Source organism: Macaca fascicularis, chromosome X (genome assembly GCF_037993035.2).
Source record: "Macaca fascicularis isolate 582-1 chromosome X, T2T-MFA8v1.1".
In the NCBI taxonomy this organism is placed as follows: domain Eukaryota; kingdom Metazoa; phylum Chordata; class Mammalia; order Primates; family Cercopithecidae; genus Macaca; species Macaca fascicularis.
In genome coordinates, this window is record NC_088395.1 from 122,882,630 (window position 1) to 122,906,271 (window position 23,642).

At 33.7% G+C, this 23,642-nt stretch overlaps 1 protein-coding gene across 1 annotated transcript; it reads left to right on the top strand.

Annotated features, from left to right (window-relative positions):
- Nucleotides 1-939: 939 nt before the first annotated feature.
- SLC6A14 (solute carrier family 6 member 14) lies at nt 940-23,642 on the top strand. The gene is made up of 14 exons (XM_005594425.5): nt 940-1,090; nt 2,122-2,287; nt 5,318-5,449; nt 7,056-7,217; nt 8,001-8,148; nt 9,279-9,411; nt 11,115-11,255; nt 15,659-15,887; nt 17,236-17,361; nt 18,550-18,668; nt 19,206-19,305; nt 19,582-19,691; nt 21,840-22,007; nt 23,054-23,642. Exons 1-14 carry the CDS (start codon nt 1,043-1,045, stop codon nt 23,198-23,200), a joined length of 1,929 nt encoding a protein of 642 aa, XP_005594482.2. The 5' UTR covers nt 940-1,042; the 3' UTR covers nt 23,201-23,642.

Below are 23,642 nucleotides of genomic sequence, written 5' to 3' on the forward strand. Positions count from 1 at the left end.
TACATAGGGTACAGAATTTGCCTATTTGTTCATTCCTCTGTGTGCATGAATTTGTGCTTTGCTTCATAGAACCACCGTCACTATCTCTTACCTGGGCAGACTTAGTTTAAATCCTTTGAGTTTCCTGATGAAAAGGCATTCCACTGGTAAACAGCATTATAATAATTATTTCCTCCCTGGTCAAGCTGGGATGTTTCCTCATAGTTTACTTTCTAGGCCTCATCTTTCTTACAGAGAGTGCTCCTTTGTTAAGGTTAGAATTTCCCATAAACCTGCTCAATAATTTGTTTGTGTTTGGCTTCTTTGAAATACTATACAAAGCAATCCCTGTAAAAGGCAAAGCTGTCCTGAAGGCTGAGAAAGGAGCCTGAGACATAGGCTCCAGGTTGCTTTTTACAGGCAGAGCCAGGTGGGTAATCTTATCTCAGATGGCTGCTTTTCAAGGTGCCCAATTCAGGGGCTTTTCCTCTGGGAGCAGCATTTGCCCCAGGGAATCAAGTGCTTTCTAGTCAGGGGCAAAAATTTGGGAAATCTGAGGACCCAGGGTGGTATGGTCTGTTAGGGAGAATTTTGGGGAACAGAATGGCCCCCTTCTCCCTCCAGCACATGTGCAGATCAGCACTTGGCCCCAGAACAGAGACCAGATTGAGAGGCGAGGTTAGGAGGAAACAGGGGACCCAGGAAAGGAGGCTAGATTGCAAACGCACCTACACAGCTCTGAGTCAAAGGCTGTCAGTCATCTCGACTCAGACTGCTCTGCTCTCCAGCAGCCCAGCCCTTTCCCAGGGCTGGGGCAGGAGATTGCTACATGTAGGCTTATCTGGGGAAAAAACAGAGCCTCACTTTAGTCCCTTCCGGTAATTGACACTACTGGACACCCAGGAGGGGGAGGAGAGAGCTTCTCTTCATAAATGGTCCCACCCCTGGGCAAGGTGGCTCACTCACTCTGGCAGGTAGGAACAGGGGAGTGTGCACCTGCCACCAGTCAAGCTCAGCCAGACTGCAAGAGGAGGCGAGGCGGAGCCAGCCGAGGGAGTGAACCATGGACAAGTTGAAATGCTCGAGTTTCTTCAAGTGCAGGGGGAAGGAGGTAGGGGTCTGGGAGCTGCGGGAGGTGTAGAGGACCTGAGAGTGGAAAACTTAAGGGGGGTTGCTAGTCTGTTTTTGCTTTCTGTGGCTGTTCTTTGTGCTCCACATTTCTGTTCAACTATTAGGTGTGCCTGAGACATACCTATAGAGTAGAGAAGAAAGAAAACTCTTACTCTCATAGCTAGAAGACTTAGGGCCACCTCATCCTCTGCCTTGGGGGTACCCACAAAATCCTGTTCTCTGTCCGTCTCCTAACTGTGTCCATATGCTAGAGGAAAGTACAAAAGTACACACGGTTCTTAATTGACCCAAGGAACCCTCCATACCCCAGAGAAGTGAGCAGGTTGGGAGAGAACCCCTGTCCCTTCTCTCCCTCCCAAGTGGAGACAGAGCTACTTCCTCTGCTGAGACAGGACTATTTGTCTCTGCATATTATTCTGTGGCTTTTAGAAAGGCACTGATTTTAATCTGTAAGACAGAGAAAAGTTAAACTACCCTTAACTTGATACATCCAATACTATCAAACCATAAGAAAAGTTTATAGATTCTTGCTTTTTCTTCCAGCAGACACTACATTTGATCCTGCTCAAAGATCTGCTACAATATCAATAGTAATGACTTTATCTAATTCATCTTTAAGACTTTTGTATTTGAAACCTGATTTGTCTAGTTTCATTTTCCCCTCACACTGGTGTGACAAACACCTTTGTATTTCAAACCTGATTTGTCTGCTTTCATTTGTGTCTCACACTGGTGTCACATTTAACATTTTTACCAAAATTTGGATAATCTCAACTGATGGAGTATTAAACATATCTACTTACAGAACTTTGCTCATTTTAAGGGGTAAATGGTGTAAAGTACAAGCAGCTATCAGCAGAAATCTTCCCAACTTTGTAAAGCATTCCCCTGAGCTATGGTTTTCAGGGTTTCTTCCCCCCATTTTCTGTTGCTCTATGGATTTGTGAAATTATGCTTCTGTGGAATTTGTAATGGTAGAAAGGCAAGCTGTTGATATTTTTTCTTCCCCAGAAAGTGTCGGCTTCATCAGAGAATTTCCATGTTGGTGAAAATGATGAGAATCAGGACCGTGGTAACTGGTCCAAAAAATCGGATTATCTTCTATCTATGGTTGGATACGCAGTGGGATTAGGAAATGTGTGGAGATTTCCATATCTGACGTACAACAATGGTGGAGGTATTCTATTTCACCCCCACCCCCACCCCCGCTTTTCCCTTCAGTTTTAAGTGTGGTGCTGTATGGCCTCTGAGGATGTTTTACGAGTTGAAGGAAGGCATATGATAGTTGATGGTCTGGGTTAGTGGGAGAATGAGAAATAAGCATATTGAATTTATTATTAGTCTGAGCTACTAGCTCAAGTTAGAAAGCTAGTTTCACAAAATCCTCAGACATAAACTTGATAAAAGCTTTATTTTTAGCACTTCTAAGCTTCTGATTTGAGATCTCACGTAATCTTCAACTATGACATACTTTTCCAAATTTATGCATGTTTCTGTGATAATCTGTTCAAACTCAAGTTGTGCTTTGCTTAATTTATAGCTGAATCAGAAAGAAACAGAAAAATAAGTTCTATTAAGAAGCTCAAATAAATTATTTGCTTAGCTAAATGCATTACATTTTGGTGATTTAAGTGTGGAAAAAGATGATTAAAAAGTAATTAAAGTTTTAGTATTTTAAGCTGCAATATTGAGTTACATGTATTCCAAATTGGACTGACTATGTGGAAGATCCTTCTAAAATGAAATAACTTAGTTCAAGAATTGATGTTTTAGTCCTGCAAAAAAAAAAAAAAAAAAAAAAAAAAAAAAAAAAAAAACACTGTGTATACCTTGTAGATCATTAGAGTAGACTCAATTAGAAAAAGGAGAGACAAATAACTTTGAGGTGACACACAAAGGGAAATAAAATGAATTGCACAATTCTCTAGTAATGTCCAAACAACTTTTCACTTACACCATATTTTATTTACTTGTAATTACAGGTTCTATTAGAAGTATAGAGGTGGCATGCCCTTATATTTCATAACTGGGTACCAGTGAGACTGTGCCACTATAATTATTTTTCTTAGTATAATAGGATTTTGTGTGGTGATATTTCAATCACATTTCATGTTAACTGATTACATTCAAATATTCACAGTGGTCTTCAGAGACTTAAGAAAGGAACTCCGTTTATTAAACACTTTAAGTGTCAGTAGCATGAATTCCCCTATCTAGAAGCTGGGTCATTTAGTCGTCTTGGTATCGAATATTAGCTGGAAAATGCATCAGAAATCACAATTTTATTTCTGTCTGTGTCGTAAGGTCCAGTGTGGTAAAGAGAAGCATTCTGGATCATTTTGAGCCTCTTGTAACTCATGTTTAGAATAAGAAATTCCCTGTGCCTTGACATCATACATAAGCCCAGTAATTGCCATGAATTTTTAGGAACTATATTAAACTAGTTTTAATAGAAACTTTGAAAATATAGTCAAAAATAATATTAATTGTATGCTATTATATTTTTCACTATTTCCTCTGAAATTTAATATGCCATATTGGCTTTCAATTTTTTATAATAACATCATTTGGGTAATAGATGATCTAGACACTCTCAGTCCTTCTTCTTTTATCCAAGAGTGGAAGAGGAAAATGAAATTAAAATTTGTTAAATGCGAATTAGGTTTAAAAATATAGTCAGGTTTGAAAAGTTATTTCTAAAGTCTGGAAATATTTTTATCTGTATATTCTTTTTAACAGTTTATTAAAGAGAAATGTCATACCACTTTAAGGTCTAGGTCTGTAGTATTGACAATTTGTGGCCACTATATTAACAATTTATCATCTATGGATAGTATTAATAATAAAATAATATAATAGGTGAAAAGTCAGGTATAACACTGAAGAAAATAATCTTTTTTAAAGAAAAATACCTGTTCACACTCAGCTGGTAAAGCTTGTTTATTGTTGTAGTTAAATAGGGATATTCCGAATTTTTTTCCTTCATATTTGTCATTCATAGGACTTAAACTTCTATTAGTCGTAGTAAAGATGGTATGTGCATTGCAACATCTATACAAACATATTTTTCCCTGTGGTCTAGTGACTTCCAGGGTTAGTGTTAAAGTAAACCACTTACCTGTGAATAAATAACAAGTACTTTATAGACTCATTTTTAGTAGAATGCATTTTGAGAGTTGAAAAAATGTTATTCCTAGGTATGATGTTACAGTATCATAATATGAAAAATACTTGAGGCAAAACTGTAACATGAGTAAATAAAATGTATATAATCTGAAAACCCATTTTTATCCACTGATCCCCACATTCTTTATTAAACTTTGCCAATACTTCTGGAATGTTTTATTAGTAAGCTTAATATTCTGCCCTTGCTTCAACCCATAATTTGGCATGGTTTCTAATGAAAAATACCATGCCCCAAAAGTGGAAAGAAAGAAAAAGGAAAATGATAAATGGTTAAAAGTATGGGCGAGGTGAATTGTCTAGTGTGGGAGAATTATTCCTTATGAAATTGAAAGTTAACTACAAGTATTTCTCAAAAGTTCAGAGTCTTCAAACAAAACCAATACATTTTGTACTAATACTGAGTGAAGAACCTTGTGACTCTTTGGAGAATAATAAACTTAATTGCAGTAACTTATACTCTGAGCCACATTAGCAGTTTTACCCTAAGTCTTAAAAATATACCGTTTATCTTTAAAGGAGAAAGGAGGAAAACCAATGTTGAACATGGGCCATGTGCCTGGCATTTTAGCAAGTGTTTTCACATAGACCCTGTATTTGAACCCTTACCACAAAGTGAGTTGGCATTGTTCTCCCCTTTTATAAGGAATCGAAGGTTCAGACATTAGACAAATTGCTGGAGGTCACATAACTGGTAAATGGTCTAGCCAGGATTTCAACCTAGGTCTATCTGGTTCCAATGCCTGGGATCGCTCAATTCCTCTGGCTTACTTTTTATACTCTACACTTTTTAGTAATCACAACAGCCTCATTTGGTAATACTAGCATCCCCATTTCGTAGACGAGAAATCCAAGGTTTAAAAAATCAACTACTTATTCATAGAAAGTAGTGAATTTTAGGCCCAAACCCAGCACTCTCTGATTCCACTGTATCAGGATACTTTTAAAATGTTATGCTGGTTGTCAAAGTGCCATCAAGACTCTGAGCTATAATAGTGCTTTGATTCTTTCTCATCCTTTTTAGGCGCCTTCTTGATACCTTATGCAATTATGCTAGCATTGGCTGGTTTACCTTTGTTCTTTCTTGAGTGTTCACTGGGACAATTTGCTAGCTTAGGTCCAGTTTCAGTTTGGAGGATTCTTCCATTGTTTCAAGGTTGGTAATAAAGCATTTTCTTCACCATGGTTATTTGTATATTTGTGCATATAGCTACCTTCACTGTGAGGAACAAAAAATTGCTTAAAATTCTGACAATTTAAGGCAAAGAAAACATACATTATTGTTGTTTCGCTGTACAGTATGCCACTGCAGAATTTAAAAAATCAAATGTTTTTATTTCTGTTTATCATGGGCTGCAGAAATGGGAAGGGTTAGAAAGCACACCAAGAACGGTTAGAAGGGTGTCATTATTTTCCCATTTTCACCTGGTGAATTCTTTTACCACATAGTCTTGTGCTCTAGTTTAAAGGCTCTAACTTTTTTCTACTTCATATGTAGTCTGTGTCTTACTGCCTTTGCATATCTTTTACAATGCCTCATTCAGAAAAGTTGAAGGGTAGGTCACTATTTTTTCTTGGATGCTCTTAATAGAATAGGACGCTGATAAAGCTTAAAAATGCCTTGTTATTAAACATCAAACTACCTCTTTTGACTGAAGATTAAATATCATTTTGGTATGTGCTAGCTGCTGAAAATTATTTGTTTTCAATGCAACATCAAAAATAAATTCATAGTGAGGTAAATAAAATATTGTTCTGGAAGAGTGGAGAAACTACCTTAAAAGCTAGTTTTAAGCATAGGCGTTATATTCAGCATGCTAAACTGCATTTTGAAACTGCTTAGTTAAGGAAACTTTGGATATTTAAATTCAGATTGTTACTGAATTATTTAATTTTCTTTACACATGGTTGTAGATATATGTACACCATCCCTCCAGGTCATTATTTTAGAGGCTTCATTTTCTACTTTTCAAAATGTTGATGTCTAGATGAATATTGTATTGGTCAGTGAGTAAATAAGATATGAGCTTTGAATTTTTTTTTTTTTTTTTTTTTTGTCTAAAGATGTCGACTTTGCATGATCTGACAAGAATTTGCAGGCTTAATAAGAAAATGTAATAGACATGGGTTTTTGTTTATGTGAATTTGTTGTGCTTACAACAAGTCTTCTGGCCTTGGCCTTAATACGCTTTCTAATCAACTGAGAAACTGCATCAGAAAGCCAATCATAAAAATAAATTTAAATTTAGAAGAAAATTACTCAGATAACATTAGCCCCTACTCTCCCAGAAAGAAAAAGGAAAAAAGTCATTTAAAACAGTCTTTATTTATTTATCTATCTATCTATCTATTTATTTATTTATTTTTGAGACACAGTCTCACTCTGATGCCCAGGGAGGAGTGCAGTGGTGGATCTCGGCTCACAGCAACCTCCACCTCCCAAGGTCAAGCAATTCACCTGCCTCAGCCTCCCGAGTAGCTGGAACTACAGGCATGCACCACCACGCCTGGCTGATTTTTGTATTTTCAGTAGAGACAGGGTTTCACCATGTTAACCGTCTTGAACTCCTGACCTCAAGTGATCCGCCCTCCTCAGCCTTGAAAAGTACTAGGATTATAGGCATGAGTCACCGCATCCTGCCTGAAATAGTCTTTTTTATTTTAAAATAGATTTTGTGGTAATTGAGATCAGCTTTTTTATAAATTAGCAAAATAAATTTCACTTGAGTTTGGTTTTTATTTTAATTGTTCTTTCTTTCCAGGTGTGGGAATTACAATGGTCCTGATATCCATTTTTGTGACAATCTATTACAATGTCATAATTGCCTATAGTCTTTACTACATGTTTGCTTCTTTTCAAAGTGAACTACCATGGAAAAATTGTTCTTCGTGGTCAGATAAAAACTGTAGCAGATCACCAATAGGTAAAATTTGTCAACCACCAAATAGTTCTTTTATATATTTTTTATAAGCTTGAAGGGTCAAATCATTCTCTAAGCAACTTAGGTACGATTTTAAATGGTCCAAAGGTCACTGGTGAAAGCAGAAGATAGCATATATAATCGGAAAAATGAGTAATACAATGTGTTAATCCCTGAGAGCAGCCAGGAAGGCTAAATCATGCCTAAGAGTACTTCTTCCAGGCCTATGTCCTGGGCAGGAGAGGAGAAACTGAGAAAATGATAATACTATCCAGGATAGTTGTGTGTGTCTCAGGAGACAGTAGGTGTTGTTCATGTCATATGTTGCTAATCTTTGGGATAATGTACCATCCATGTCGTAGGCTATTACCATTTTAATTCCCTATGTACATCAGAGGATAAATTTATAAATATTTAATGCTACTGAGAAGTTTAAAGGCCTTAATTTGTCTATATGCATAGGTTGGATAGGTAAATCTACACACAAAAGTTTGTTAGCGCACTAAACCTCAACTGAAACAATTGTTACTCTATACCTGTTGTTACTGTAAATACAATCACAGCTTAAAAGGGTAGACAGTTTTGTAATCCCTCCTAGTTTAGTAGAAAAGATTTTAAGATGCTGAATGTACATAGCTTATTCCATCTGTAAGGTTTCTACTCCACTTTTTTCAAGTAACAATTTTGATGATAATTTAAATATTTTACCGTTAAAACTTTTTTTCTAGGAAAGCAATCTTCTAAAACTAAGTACATGTCTGTGTCTATATTTTTTATTATCTTTAGTAACTCACTGTAATGTGAGTACAGTGAATAAAGGAATACAGGAGATCGTCCAAATGAATAAAAGCTGGGTAGACATCAACAATTTTATCTGCATCAATGGCAGTGAAATTTATCAGCCAGGGCAGCTTCCCAGTGAACAATATTGGAAGTAAGTATACTAGATGATTTACTTTTAAGCAGATGTTATCTTAAAATTTATATAAAACAACAAAATATTAATCAAACCCCCTTGCTTAACACATAAAAAGGAAAGTCAGGACAAATTATATTTCATTTAACTCAAATGTCTACCTATCCCAGGTGACTAGTAGCTACCTGCAAAATTAGCTCATAGTCAGCAATGTGTCTTTTATAAATTAGTTATTAAATGGTCACAACACTGTAATGATTTATTAAGCACTTATTAGCTATGAGTTAGGAAATTGCTTTGAAGAAAACACATACAAAGTTTAGACTACAATGATCAAGTTGTAATGATAAATTGTTGGGTGATGAATAATATTGCTTTTTTAAAAAGTGTAATTCTTCAGTAGTTTTGTTTACTGTTGTCATTATATGGTAAGAATAGATATGTAGTGTTATATTTACTTTCATTAATTTCAAATGATCTCTCTTTACTTACTCTATATCTATCCATTACCCTTACCTAATATTGTTGACTCTACTGCTAAATGACCTCTTCTTCATTCACTGTTAATGACCTTTGTAACTCTGTTAAACTTTGGATCTTCAAATGTTCTCAAACTTCAAGCTTAGAAATAAGATCCTAGATTCATGCATGTACCTGGTGAGAATCTTGGAATTTTACAGAAAGTCTGTGGAAAAAGTGTGAATAACAGGATCATTTGAGTTTGATGATATCTATAAGTATGGAATGAGGAAATATTTAATATAATTTTAAATGTTTTCCTCATTATTTTAACATGAGAAAATACTATAATAGTAAAATAAAATAATCTGACATAAAGTCAATTTCTTTATATAAAAGATCTTGAAATAGAGGAAAGTAATAGCTAAAAGAATCAGTAGATCTTTTATTCTATGGTTTGAAACTTTGGATTGGCTGTGGTTAACTGAATTCAGAGCTTGGCCATTTAATGAACTATCTGTGCCTCTTCATATTGATAGTATCTATCAATAAAGGCTCACCGAACTTCGACATATTAATAAGATACAATATTCATGAAACTTCCACCTGGATAAATGGTATTACAAAATTCAATGTATTTTCTTTAAGTCAAGTGATTCTGTGATCATAAAATGACTTATGTATTTCAGTAAAGTGGCGCTCCAACGGTCAAGTGGAATGAATGAGACTGGAGTAATTGTGTGGTATTTAGCACTTTGTCTTCTTCTGGCTTGGCTCATAGTTGGAGCAGCACTATTTAAAGGAATCAAGTCTTCTGGCAAGGTAACTTGAAAAACGCATTAGATAGTGATATAGCAGCTTTCCAATTTCATTGTAGTTCAGTATCAAACATTATCAAAAACATGTTTTTTTCCTTCTATAATGGAGCATTCAAATGTGTGAAAAGCTTTCTAAATAGTTATTTTAAGCTCTAAGTAAACACATAGGATCTCTGTTATTGCTAAATACAAAACAAACAAACAAAATAAAAACTAGTACTAGAGGTGCACATTTCCTAAAAACATGGACTCTTTTAGCTGATAGAGCATTCTGAGGTTTAAGAGTATATTATTAAATTTTCTATCCTACTATATAAAGAAGCATCTTGAATGGAATCATATATTGCAACATATGGTTTGGAAAGTCTAGATTCTTGTTCTGTATAGAGTAATAGTATCAGGAATCCCCCAGTTGGTGTGGGGGGGTGAGAGAGAGAGAGAGAGAAATGTGTGTGTTTGTGTGCATGTGTGTGTGTCTGTGTGTCTGTGTGTGTGTATATATATATGTATATGTATATATACACACACAAACTATGTATTCATTCTCTTAAAGATTGCCAAAATGGACACAGAACTTTTTCTCTCAGTGAAAGGGCCTCTTCTGAAAAACATTCTGTTATATTTTCTCACTTCATTGTTTACTTTTATAAACTTTCAGAGAGAATAATGGTAATTTAAGAGAACAACATGAAATTTTCTCTGTGAACAGTTACACAATACCCAGAAAAAAAATGTTTATGTGTTTTTAACTAGTCAATGGATATTTCCTCAAAGGTGGAGGACAGGAATCACTGGGGATATTGTCTTTGTATTCTCAGTACAATATTTAGCACATTCAGTTAATGTTAAGTTGTGATGAGACATGCTGTTACATTACAAAAATACTGTGAATATCACAAATCAAGTGAAAACTTTCCAAAATGTTTTAGTTCCACATTTTTTAAACCCTTGGTTTCCTTTTGATGCTAATATTGAAAGAGTCCATTAAAGTCCATTTACCCAGGTAATTAATTTTTATTGGTCTCTGGATGACTTGTTTAAATCGTCTCCTTGGATGTATTATAAAACACAGGACATCTACGGATCAAGGAAATCATCCACATTAAGGCAAAGCTGGTCTCAAAGGCAATCTGCTCATCTGGAACCATGTGTTATCTAGTACAGAAGCAGTGCACTTGTATGTGTGTTATCAAACTTTCTTAATGGGAGCTGTAAGGATAACAGTAACAGGTGTCCAGTATTCACTTCAATATGCTTTTCTGGGATTTGAACATCTGCTAGAAAATATTTTCCTTTTCTTTGAAGACTGAATATATATTAATCAATGCAGGGTTTAAATCATTTCTCTCCTCACCTCAATGCAGTAATTTACTGAGAGAAGACATTCAGTCTCCTCAGACATGTATAAGGATGTATTTATGAGAGCAGTCCATTTAGATCCCAAGTTATCACTGCTGATGTATTATTTATTTACAGCATAAACCTGGGAAATGTAGATTAATACATCAAAGTATTTTTGAAATGAATCACTTGAGAGTAGTGAGGACTAAAATAAGAAATTATGCTAACTTTGGTATATCATCAGACCCTATGAAATCCCTGTATTTTATTTAATTAATCTCAACTGGCTAATAATTTTACTTGTATAAAATTATACATCATGATTTAAAAAATAATTTACTAATTTTTGGTTACTTTTCTTGGTAGGTGGTATATTTTACAGCTCTTTTCCCCTATGTGGTCCTACTCATCCTGTTAGTACGAGGTGCAACTCTGGAGGGTGCTTCAAAAGGCATTTCATACTATATTGGAGCACAGTCAAATTTTACAAAACTTAGGGAAGCTGAGGTGAGTCTTAATTTGGATTTCAAATTATCTGAGGAGGTAAATCTTAAAAGCAAATGCCAAACATTTTTGGCTCCATATGAATATAGTAATGTAATAGCTTGCAAAAGAATATACAGTTAAATTTGTTAGTTTGTATCCACTAGGATGTCTGACTTAGCTAATATTTAACATGCCATTAATATTCTTTTATTGATAGTGAGATAATTTTTAGAAATAGGATTTTAAAAGTAATTTTTATTCATATAAACTGATTCTACTTGACCAATAAAATTCCAGGCTTATTAATCTGAAAAACAATATTTCATGCATAAATACCTGCAAGTTGATGACTAGGGCTATGTGATTTATTGGATAAGCTCAGAGTAGCTTTAGAGATTACTGTTGAAAGTTTAATGGTCTAATATACATTTTAATTTTCTTCAAAATTTAATATCCCCAAAATATTATCAAATTTTGTCTAGTGAATTGTGAAGTTAAAACATAAATTTGACATGGAGTAAGCATTCCATAACCAAAATTGTTACTTATACGAAAAACTTAAACATGTGCGATGAATAAGAATTGGGTAACCCTGTTTCAACTTTACCTTCAGATAATGGCTGAATGTATCACTGGCATATAACATCTTTTAAAATTTGACTGCTGAGAGTATTAACAGTAAGTGTACTACAGATAGTATGCTTCTATTAGTATGGCCTAGAATACTTCCCCCCCCCCCTTTTTTTTTTTTTAAGACAGAGTCTTGCTCTGTTGCCCAGGCTGGAGTGCAATGGCATAATCTCTGCTCACTGCAACCTCTGCCTCCCAGGTTCAAGCAATTCTCCTGACTCAGCCGCCCAAGTAGCTGGGATTACAGGCGTGTGCCACCACACCTGGCTAATTTTTTTGTATTTTTAGTAGAGATGGGGTTTCATCATGTTGGCCAGCCTGGTCTCAAACTCCTGACCTCAGGCGATCCAGCCGCATTGGCCTCCCAAAATGCTGGGATTCGAGGTGTGAGCCACCGCACCCGGCCCTTTCACTTTTTTACTAGTCACATCACATTCTTAGCACACATTAAGCTTCTGTTCAACTAAAAACCTGTAATTTTATGTTGAAGTCAAGAGAGATTATGTTAATATTATCTGCCATGCTAGTAGTACTATTCAAAATGGATATTAGTTTTACTTTGCTATAGTATTCTTCATGGAACTCATGCTAATTTCCAACCATTGCCATCTTCTCTAAATGCTTACAAGAAGATGTGTAATTATTTCTTGTAAATTTGTTTTGTAAGCTGTGCCAAATGTATTAGCTTTTAGTTGTGGAAATCTGTCCTTAATTTACAATTACCGTTCTGAAAACTGAAATGCCAATCTTTGGTCTTTGATTACCTTTTTTGGTGCTCAATAATTTCCACTCAATGATTAATCACGTAGCTTTAACTTATTTTAGATCTATGGAATTTTATTATTGTTGTCTTGGAGATTAGTATACGTTGATGTGTCCACAGGACATCTAATTTGCTTCTTCATTTATCTTGGGCCTCACTCTTTTTATCCCTGTTGGCTAATCTCTTCCTAATTTGAAGACCATTTTGGATGGTGAATAAGAAACAAATAAAATGGAACTTAGCATTCATCACCTTCTCCACGCTAGGCTATTGAACAAGATAAATTATGTTAATGCACTTGGAAATAGTAAGCTTTTATATAAATATGAGCTAATGTACAATTGTTTCAATTATTTCTGTTATATTATACTATCTTGTTAGAGTTGCAGCATTTTCCCTAAGAATTAGATTCACCATTTTCTTTGAAACTCATGACTTTGAGCCTAGTTAAAAATCCCCTTTGATATTCTTTTAGTGGCTTTTGCAAGCCTAAGATATCTGGGTTTTGTAGTTTCTTGAAATCATTCTGAAAAATTTATATGACACTTTTATATTGGTCTGTGTTTCAGTGACTCTAACATCTTTAAAAAATCAGAGTGAAACCTAAAGCTCCTTGTGAGACAAACAATTTAATCTTCTCACCCCTCTACTCTCCAACACAACATGACCCAACTCCTTCTTTTTGGGGTTTGCTGGCAATGACAATTGTTTTTCTTAGATTTTTTAAAATTCCTCACAATATATATTCTAAACATGGAATCATAATCAGGTGTCTTTCCTTTCCTTTAAATATCTGAACTTCATTTAGATCTCCAGGAGAGTAGAGAACCACACAAATTTATAGATAGAGGAGTCTTCAGCAATGCGAAGATTATTTTTCTAACTCCCTCATTTTACAGTGATGAAACTAAAACTTACATGGATTCAATTTTAGCCAATTGAACACAACCAATTCATAAAATTTGAATTACGATTTCCTGATCCCTAATGTAATAATCTTGTATATTGGTATGAGATTAATAGATACGGAGATTAAAACTATGTTTGGAATTTCTCTTCACTTTTGTCTACAACCTAGGTACACATCATGGTATTCAGTAGCATTTTTACACAACACAAGACTGCCACACCCACTTCCAGCTCCCCCTGTCTATCCCAAAAGAGTTTTCTATGGAACTTGAAAACTGATCTAAATTTTATTTGAAAAAGAAAAAGGCCAAAACCCCAAGGTGTATCTGAAGTGAAGAGGACTTGTCCTATCAGATATGAAACAATATTTAAAATGCTATACTAATTAAAATAGTGAGGTGTTAGCATAGGGAAAAACATATAGACCAGTGGAACAGGATAATAGTCTCAGAAATAAATTCAAAAACAAATGGAACTTGGTATGTGGCAGAGGTGGCAATGCAGATCAATAAGTGATGATAATCCAATTGATAGAATTGATATCTAATTGATTTAACTGATAATATCAATTATCCTTGAAAAATTGATATCCCACTTAGGAAACAACATCAGTTGGAAATTTCACATATCATTCACATATCACACATATTGATGTGCACAATATCAATACTGGGTGAATTGAAAAGTTAACAATATAGGCAAAACTTGAATTCCTTTAGAAGAAAATGTAGAATAGTACCTTTATAACCTTGGGCTAAGCTGTTTTTTAAAAGTAATAGAGATCAAAGATAATACATATAGTCAAAGATGGATACCTTCAGCTACAGTAAACCAACAACAAAAACTTTGGTTCATCAAAGGACACAATGTTAAAAGGTAAACAAAATTAACTCACAAATTTGGGAGGAAAAAAAATCAACATATATAATAGTCAAAAGATTAGAATCCAAATTACATCAAGAATTTTAGAAACGGAGTAAGACAGCCCAAACCAAAACTGGCAAAAGACATGACCAGGAATTTCACAGAAAAAAACAAATCATATGGAAAATGAAGTGTTTGCAAGTAGGTGGAGGAATGGGAACCCTCACAGCCAGCTGGTGGGAGTACAAAATGGTACAACCCTTTAAAGAACAATTTGGCAAGATTTAGTAGAAGGGAGGAATGCATATACTTTTCGGCATCACAGTTCCACACCTACGTATGGGGAATGTACAAGAATGTTTACAGCTCCATAATAGCAACATACTGAATGACCTAAATGTCCATCAACAGGAGAAAGGATAAATTGTGACATATGCAGTGTGGCAATAAAGATGTGGAAAAGGGCCAGGCGCGGTTGCTCACGCCTGTAATCCTAGCACTTTGGGAGGCCAAGGCGGTCAGATCACCTGAGGTCAGGAGTTCCAGACCAGTCTGGCCAACATGGTGAAACCCCATCTCTACTAAAAATACAAAAAATTTAGCCGGGTGTGGTGGTGCATGCTTGTAATCCCAGCTACTTGGGAGGCTGAGGCACAAGAATTGCTTGAACCTGTCAGGCGGAGATTACAGTGAGCCAAGATTTCACCACTTCACTACAGCCTGGATGACAAGGAGAGACTCTGTCTCGAAAACAAAAACAAACAAACAAAAACAAACAAAAAAGAAGTGGAAAAGAATGATTAAAACTACATATATTTAATTTAGCCAAATGAATTTGCTTATATTGTTTCACTTTTGAATTACAAAGTGGACATTTTATATAGTTCAACTTGATGATGGATAAATCTCACAATACCTAATAAAAAATGGCATGTTGTATATGTTTACATGCATTAAGATAACTTTTCTATAAATTCCAAAACAAAGCATTCAAACTTAAATGTAAAGAAGAACAAAGAAATTATGAACACAAAAGTCAGGATAGCAACTACCACTGGTGGGTAGAAGGGTGATAATGATAAGGAAGGGGTACAAAAAGGATTTAAAAGACTGTAACATTTTATTTCTTAAGCTGAGTAATGGGCATTTGGGTGTTCATTTCATTGTTATTAATAATATATTCTTTGCTTATGTGAAGTATTTACACAAATAAAAATTGAGTATATGTTTTAAAATATTAAATTATTTTCTCTTATAGGTCTGGAAAGATGCTGCCACTCAGATATTTTACTCCCTTTCAGTGGCTTGGGGTGGCTTAGTTGCTCTATCATCTTACAATAAGTTCAAAAACAACTGCTTCTCTGATGCCATTGTAGTTTGTTTGACAAACTGTCTCACTAGTGTGTTTGCTGGATTTGCTATTTTTTCTATATTGGGACACATGGCCCATATATCTGGAAAGGAAGTTTCTCAAGTTGTAAAATCAGGTATATAATACTATATATTATCAAGTTTGATTAATTCAACGTATCTCACTTATGAAACTCCACTAGAATTTATAGAAATTTACTTAACACAGTTATGATTTAGAATATTGAATTTTCTTCCTCATTTCATCTTATATAATTTTGTTGCTGTAACAATATAACAATTCTTAGATTATCCATGTAAACAAGAGTATATTAGGGAAATATTGCTGAAGAAGATAGGATGTTTAATTTTGTTTAGTCCTTGCTAAGCACTTCCCACGCATTATAAAAGAAACAAAATGTATATACAAATTCCCTCTGTGCAATTATATTACTGGGTTTGAATTTTTAAAACACATGAACATCATATAGGTGAGAGAGTCAAGTGACTTTGAGTTTCCAGTTGTGTCTAGCTTTAAAGGAATCTTAGTGAACTCCCTAATTTTACAGATATTAGCTAGGGATGCTTAATTATCTGGCTACAGATTCCTGGGGAAAAAATACTAGGGTTGTTTTAAGTAGGGATGCTTCATTAAAATTTTGTTTATAGTTAGTATCATATGATGGAAAGACTGGTGATTCATAATGGAATGTCAGGGATCTTGTAGATTATCTAGTGTCTAGCTCCTCATTTACAGAGAAGAGGATTGATGCACAGAAATGTCATATATGTCTAGCAGAAGGTCAAATATTTAGGAAGTGATAGTGCCTAGACTAAAAGCTAATTTTCATGAATCCTAAGTTAGTCCTCTGGGAGGTTGAAGAAACTTAAAAATACTTAAAACTGAGAATCACATAATTAATATAACTGGCACAAAATTAAAAAGCATGTTAAAGGTAACATCAAATGGAAAACAAGATTTAATTTATAGTTTCATTACATACGATTTTGCATATATGCATATAGTGATTCTGGGTAAACATTTGGAGAGAAGGTTAAAAACAAAAGTTAGTCCCTAAATATATCTTTCTTTAATAGTGCAATTCTTTTAGAGTATCTAGGCTAAGAAAACGTGAACTAATTTATGTTTCTGGAATTTAAGACAGCTTTTATTCTTTGTCAATCTTAAAAAATAAGATAAGTTAAATAAAACTATTAAAACAAACTTTCTTATGTAAGGAATGTACCATTTACATTGCAGTCTATTTGCTAACTTAATTCATGTCACATGTTCACATTATCATATCACAAAACAACCAAATTAAATATTGTAAAAAGGGAATGTGAAATAGTTGGTAAAAAAAAAATTATGTCATGGATTGTGTTGCCAAATAAGATGAGATTTTTCTAATATCTTATGTTTTAAATGTTTAAATATGTGAATATTCTTGATAACTAATTTAAAATATCATACATTTTTCGTAGGTTTTGATTTGGCATTCATTGCCTATCCAGAGGCTCTAGCCCAACTCCCAGGTGGTCCATTTTGGTCCATATTATTTTTTTTCATGCTTTTAACTTTGGGTCTCGATTCTCAGTTTGCTTCAATTGGTAAGTAATACTTCCAGAGGTAACATATTCCTCTTATATTTCTTTTGCATTTCCTCTATTTGAAAACGTGCTTTTATTACCCCTATTACCCCCTCTAGCTGTTAATCTCAGAATGATCTTTCTGAAAGTTGTTTTAAATGAAATTTAAATACAGAAAAATACTTGACACTCAAAAGGAATACACAATAATATTTTATCATACTTGTTTCAGATATTTTAAGAAAATAAACTGTTACAGGTGAATATGAAGTCCTCTGTCTTTCTTTTCCTAATACAAGTCAATTTTTTTTTCTAGAAGCAACTCTTACCATAGATTGTGTATGTTATTCTGTCCATGTTTATATACATGTTATACGTGTCCGTACATAGCATATACATTTTCAAATTTGCACATAAATGTGAAGTTTCATAGCATACATATGACTCTGAAAGTTGTTTTTGCATTGATTATGAATCCCATTGATACAAAGGCATATAGATCTAATTAAATCACAATCTCTTTGTTGACATAATAATGGGCATATGAATGATATACAATTTTTTAAAAATTACACACACTGCTGCAATGATCATCCTTGCACATACTTCTATGAACACATAAGGATTTACCTAGGTTACAATACTAGAGAAATTCTGAAACAATTTTCATCCTACCACTCTCTCACATACAATATTTTCAGTTTACTCTATTTATAGGATAAAATCCAGACTTTTCTGGTTGACTTTCAAAGTCCTTGAAAATTTCAAACATATTCTCTGATATTTTCATTCTCACATCCTTCTACTCTTAGCCAGTTCCCTATTTCATGAACACATTTATTTCTAAACCTAGAATCCTTTCTGTTTCCACACCACTTATTCAAATATTTACCTTATTTAAAAGTCCTACTAGAATTCATCCTTTTAGACTAATTCAGCTCACAGGGGACTGTTACCTTACACTTGCTATCAATGAAAAATCATATAAAGCAGATTAAAAACAACAAATAGAGCTGCATTTGATTTTCATCAGAACCAAGTGGTGACTGCCAAAAGAAATAACCCTGTGGGTTTTTAAAAGCAAGGAACAGGGCTCAGAGTCTATTTTCAACATATATTTGTAAATTTGATTAACATACATTGAATTCTGTGATTAACAGTATTGGCAAATAAGTTGACATATAACACGTCATTTCTCCCCCTCTGAAGAAACGATCACAACAACAATTCAAGATTTATTTCCCAAAGTGATGAAGAAAATGAGGGTTCCCATAACTTTGGGCTGCTGCTTGGTTTTGTTTCTCCTTGGTCTCGTCTGTGTGACTCAGGTATACTATAGCATTTTTTTTTTCATAGAAACATATTAGTTGTAACATACTTTATAACCTAACTAAAGAAACCAAAGCTTAAGATGATGCTTAGTGACAAGTCCACGTCTGACTTGGGTCAAGGTTTTCTGGGTTTTAGCCCGTTTTTCTCCATTCCTACTTTTATGGTAAGTCTATTTTGCAGATGAGGAGGCCGAATAATGGACAGTTACCTCAGTTACAATAAGATTATAGACTTTAAACACAAACTACATTTCTCACAGCCACTTCAGAACATACAGACATTGCATACCATTCTGATAATCAACAAATTTAAGTACTTATTTTCTTTCCAGTGACTCAGTATAGATGGAAAGATTTTTGAGATATTTAAAGTCACATTTGGGTTTACATTTGAAACATTGCTTTTCACATTTTAGCAGAAGGGAAATTGAAGGAGCATATGTCAAGATCAAATTAATAGATTCAATTTGAACATCCCATCAATCATAAAAACAATTAAAATATACTTAGAAGTAATTAATATTTTTTTGGTAGGCTGGAATTTACTGGGTTCATCTGATTGACCACTTCTGTGCTGGATGGGGCATTTTAATTGCAGCTATACTGGAGATAGTTGGAATCATCTGGATTTATGGTAAATAGTAACTATAAAATTATTTTCCAGTTTTATTAGAATAGTTTAGTTTGATTCATTTTCATTATGTTTACCTAATTATACTATTAATTTTTATACTATTATAACAGCAAAGTACAATATACTGGACAAAATTATGTTATGAAAAAATAATTACAGGTGTATGATTCATTGTTGTCGTACAGAAAAATGTTTAGACACAGAAAGATAATTGATGCCACAATGGTTACTGGAAGATAATAAGCAAGGACTCAATGTACTCTTTGTTTTCTTTAGGAGGGAACAGATTCATTGAGGATATAGAAATGATGATTGGCGCAAAGAGGTGGATATTCTGGCTATGGTGGAGAGCTTGCTGGTTTGTTATTACGCCTATCCTTTTGATTGTAAGTAATAATATACCATGAACTTGGTTTCAATAATACATACATTCCAAGATGAACTTAATAATTCACACTGAGGACAAAATGCAAATTAATTTTATAAATGAATGATTTTCAAATTTTGCAGTATTTATGGCTGGTGCCTCCAAGTTGCCTAAATTAAAAATGCCTTTGCAGTATTATTCTGAGGCCATCAGTTTAAACATTTACCATTTGAGAACATAAACAGGTTCATATGGATGTAAAAGTTATCAATAATTTAAAATTTATCAATAGAAAAAATGAAAATAAAACATGTATTTGCTCATTCCCTAAAAAAATATGTTGAGCCATCAATAATATTCCTAACCTCTCTGCCAGGCGCAGAAAAAACAAAGATGCATAAGGCCCAGATCCTCCCTTAAAGAATTCAGTTTAAATATACTGACTGCTGAGAAACAACAGTCCTATTTTAATCCATATTTTATCTCTTAATGAGGGAGGTATTTGACAGATGAAAGCAGTAAAAGAAACTTACCTGTGTCAATAGGGGCAATGGTTTATGTTAATAAATTCAATAATTATTACTATTTAGGAGCTGAGGTAAAGCAAAAGTATGTCTTACTCGAGAGACATAACTTATCAACTTAAAATCTTCAAATAACATCTCAGGACAGTAAATGGCTGAGCACCAAAATAAACACTACACTGGATGGAGAATGATTATGGACTAGAAATAATGGTGGTGGGGTGAGGCAGTGTCAAAGCTTCATAGATTTATTTTGGTTTTCATTGCCTTCATGCTTCAAAGGTTTTCCTAGAAAAGGCCATTAAGTAATTATATCCAGGATTTCCTTCAAATCTAAAGTATCACATTTGTTTGTAGAGAGGATTACATTTTTTAACATTATGAGATCACTTTCAAAAGGTGAGCAGTTTGGAACGAGATAATGCTGAATTAAAATATTTGGATACTCCATATTTTTGCTAAAAGATTTTGAAAATGATGCTAAATATTTTTATTTCACAAGTCTCCATAATAAAATAAACCCCCTTGTAAACTTAGAAGGTTTAGCTGGATCTCTTAACAAGCTAATATTCAATGATTACATAAGTTTGACACCTGAATTTAATTTAAAATGCAAAAGTATTACATATGAAATGATTTAAATTGCCATCTATATTCTATAAAGTCATGTGTATTGGACTCCACTATCCCTCATCCATTCTTTTGTAGTTATGTACATTTATAGTAACTGTGAAATATATTTAAATTACTGTAATTAAATTAATGGAGCTAAGTCATTTAATTTTAAAATTAAACTTATAGGTCTATTTATTGTTTTCTCACTGATTTTAGTAAAACAAAGACAGCTAAATTTAAGGAAACTCTTTGATAATTATTGGGTTTTGTTTTGTTTTGCTTTACCAATTTCTAATTAATTAGTTTTAATGCTTCAACATTTCAGATTTATTTTAACTTGGCCTTAAAATGTGTTCATCTTTAACATTCAGATTTGACTGTATTTCCTAAACATATATTGAGGATTTTTGTTTGTTTGTTTGTTTTTTGTTTTTCCCTGAGTAAGATGCTGAAAGTGAAATGTGCTTTGGTAAATGCTCATCAATAGTGTGTGTAAATGCATATGTGTTTTTGATGTGTCAAAAGGGCAGCTTTGTGCAATGGGAAAGAATAGAAGCAATTCCTAAGCAAGGAGAAAAGCATGCCCACTAAAGTGTACTTCACATTCTCATTGTATTAATCTATATGCTGGCATGTAGATTTAATCTATGGCATAGAATAAAATCATGCTATTATAAATCAAAGTGAAAAGCTCAGTAACAGAAAATTTCAGATATTATTTTACTTTCAATCTGATATATGGTCAAGTATTTTATTGAAATATATGTTGAACAAGTATTTGGATTTATAAATATATGATGGTGTTAATTTTGGAAAAATTTATTCGAAGTAAAAATAAAAGTTACTTATTTTGGTTCATTCCATATTGTTATCTTCTGGTTTGTTACCTGATTATTTCAACTATTTGAATATATTTTCATATTAATTATTTTTGATAAATCACATCTGAGGAACAGAATCAAATTGCTAATCATCAGTGCAATAACGTCTAATCTTTAGCTTTGTCTTTGGATATTTAACTTTGACAGGCGATATTTATTTGGTCACTGGTGCGATTTCATAGACCTAATTATGGCACAATTCCATACCCTGACTGGGGAGTTGCTCTAGGCTGGTGTATGATTATTTTCTGCATTATTTGGATTCCAATTATGGCTATCATAAAAATAATTCAGGCTAAAGGAAACATCTTTCAAGTGAGTGCATTAAAATTGTTTATACTTTATACAAAGTAGTTATGATCAAAATGGAGGTTAATTTACTCACATGGTGGTAATATGAAATTATATGAAATACAATTAATTACTCCTTCCTCTTGGCTACTTCTATACCTGACACAGTCATCCGTTACTAGTGCACAATATGGTATTATATTATTTATATATTTGCTGTGCTTCTCTATGCTAGACTATAAGCTCATTGTGGGGAAAGTCTGGTAGTATTTGTTGCTGTATCCTCTGGCCTTGCTACAGTGCTTAGCATATGACAGCTATGATATCTATACCTATGATGAGTTGTCCCTGAAGATGTCACAAAGCAAATGACCTGTTTGCTTTATATCCATAGTCACTACTTTTAAACCTCATCTGGCTATAATATACATCCTAATAGTGTTTTTATACTGGAATAAGCCTGGTAAATATCTTGAACCCAATCTAGAGCCTGAGTCATCCCTCTTCCATGGAGGTCTAGGGGTATGAAGTTCATCATGACATCTCAGTAGGACAATGACAAAGTAGGCTCAGCAGTCTTAGATTTAAATAAATTTCTAAGTCCATACAACGATGGATCCAAATCAATGGTTTGATCCTGGAACTCCCATTTCCTTTGTTCTTGAAACACATCCCAGCTATACACTGGTTTAGATCCTCAGCTTGTCCTCATCCTAAGGCCAGGATAGAAATATCTGATTCAGTGAATCAGAAATATCTGATTCAGTGAAGGTACAGAGTAGTCACTCTGTTACTCTAATGGGTTCACACACCTTGTTTTGAAATCATTTACATGCTCAGTTATTTTGGTTTAGTAGTTAATATACTTCTATTAACAACTAGCAACATTTGATTATACCTTTTTCTTGGTAAACTGTGCATTAAGAATTTAGATGATCACTTTTTAGTTTTCTATGATTCTTATTTTTAGTAAAGAAATAATTTAAATGAAAGTACAGTTCAATATTAGATTGTTTATAGATTGTAGCACTTAAATTCTAAGACAATGATTTTTTGTTTTTGCATTTCAGCGCCTTATAAGTTGCTGCAGACCAGCTTCTAACTGGGGTCCATACCTGGAACAACATCGTGGGGAGAGATATAAAGGCATGGTAGATCCCAAAACAGAGGCTGACTATGAAATACCTACTGTTAGTGGCAGCGGAAAACCAGAATGAGATCTCATTGAAAAAAATATAGGATTGTATAATGTGATTTTTTTTAGAATGGGGGAAACTTATTTATTTGTATGTTAACTGAATAGGAAAATGTACTTACTATGTTCATGATGGTGTGATGTTTTTCACATTTAAGCAGGAATGCAATATAAAAATGTGAATCTCTTAATGCTCAGCCATGTGCTTATTATATTTCTTTTTAGATAATGTATCTGTATAACACACACACACACATAACTGTCTCTATTTCACAATTATATCTTTGTAAATAGTATATGCTTTTTTAATACATCGGAGGCTTTATTTTGAGCTAATTTCTTAGAGAATAGTTATATTTTCTATTACACAAGTTTAAAAATATTATTTACTTGTATTTTCTTAATATACAATCTTTCTTTTCCATAAATATGGGTGGGAAATAAATCAGTACATTTAAAAGAAA

Bases quoted from the DNA above. Each gene is read 5' to 3' on its own strand.
- SLC6A14 (XM_005594425.5), top strand. From the start codon at position 1,043: ATGGACAAGTTGAAATGCTCGAGTTTCTTCAAGTGCAGGGGGAAGGAG. The intron at 15,888-17,235 runs GTATATAATACT...CATTTTTCGTAG, and splicing joins TTCTCAAGTTGTAAAATCAG to GTTTTGATTTGGCATTCATT. The intron at 19,692-21,839 runs GTAAGTAATAAT...TAACTTTGACAG, and splicing joins TTACGCCTATCCTTTTGATT to GCGATATTTATTTGGTCACT.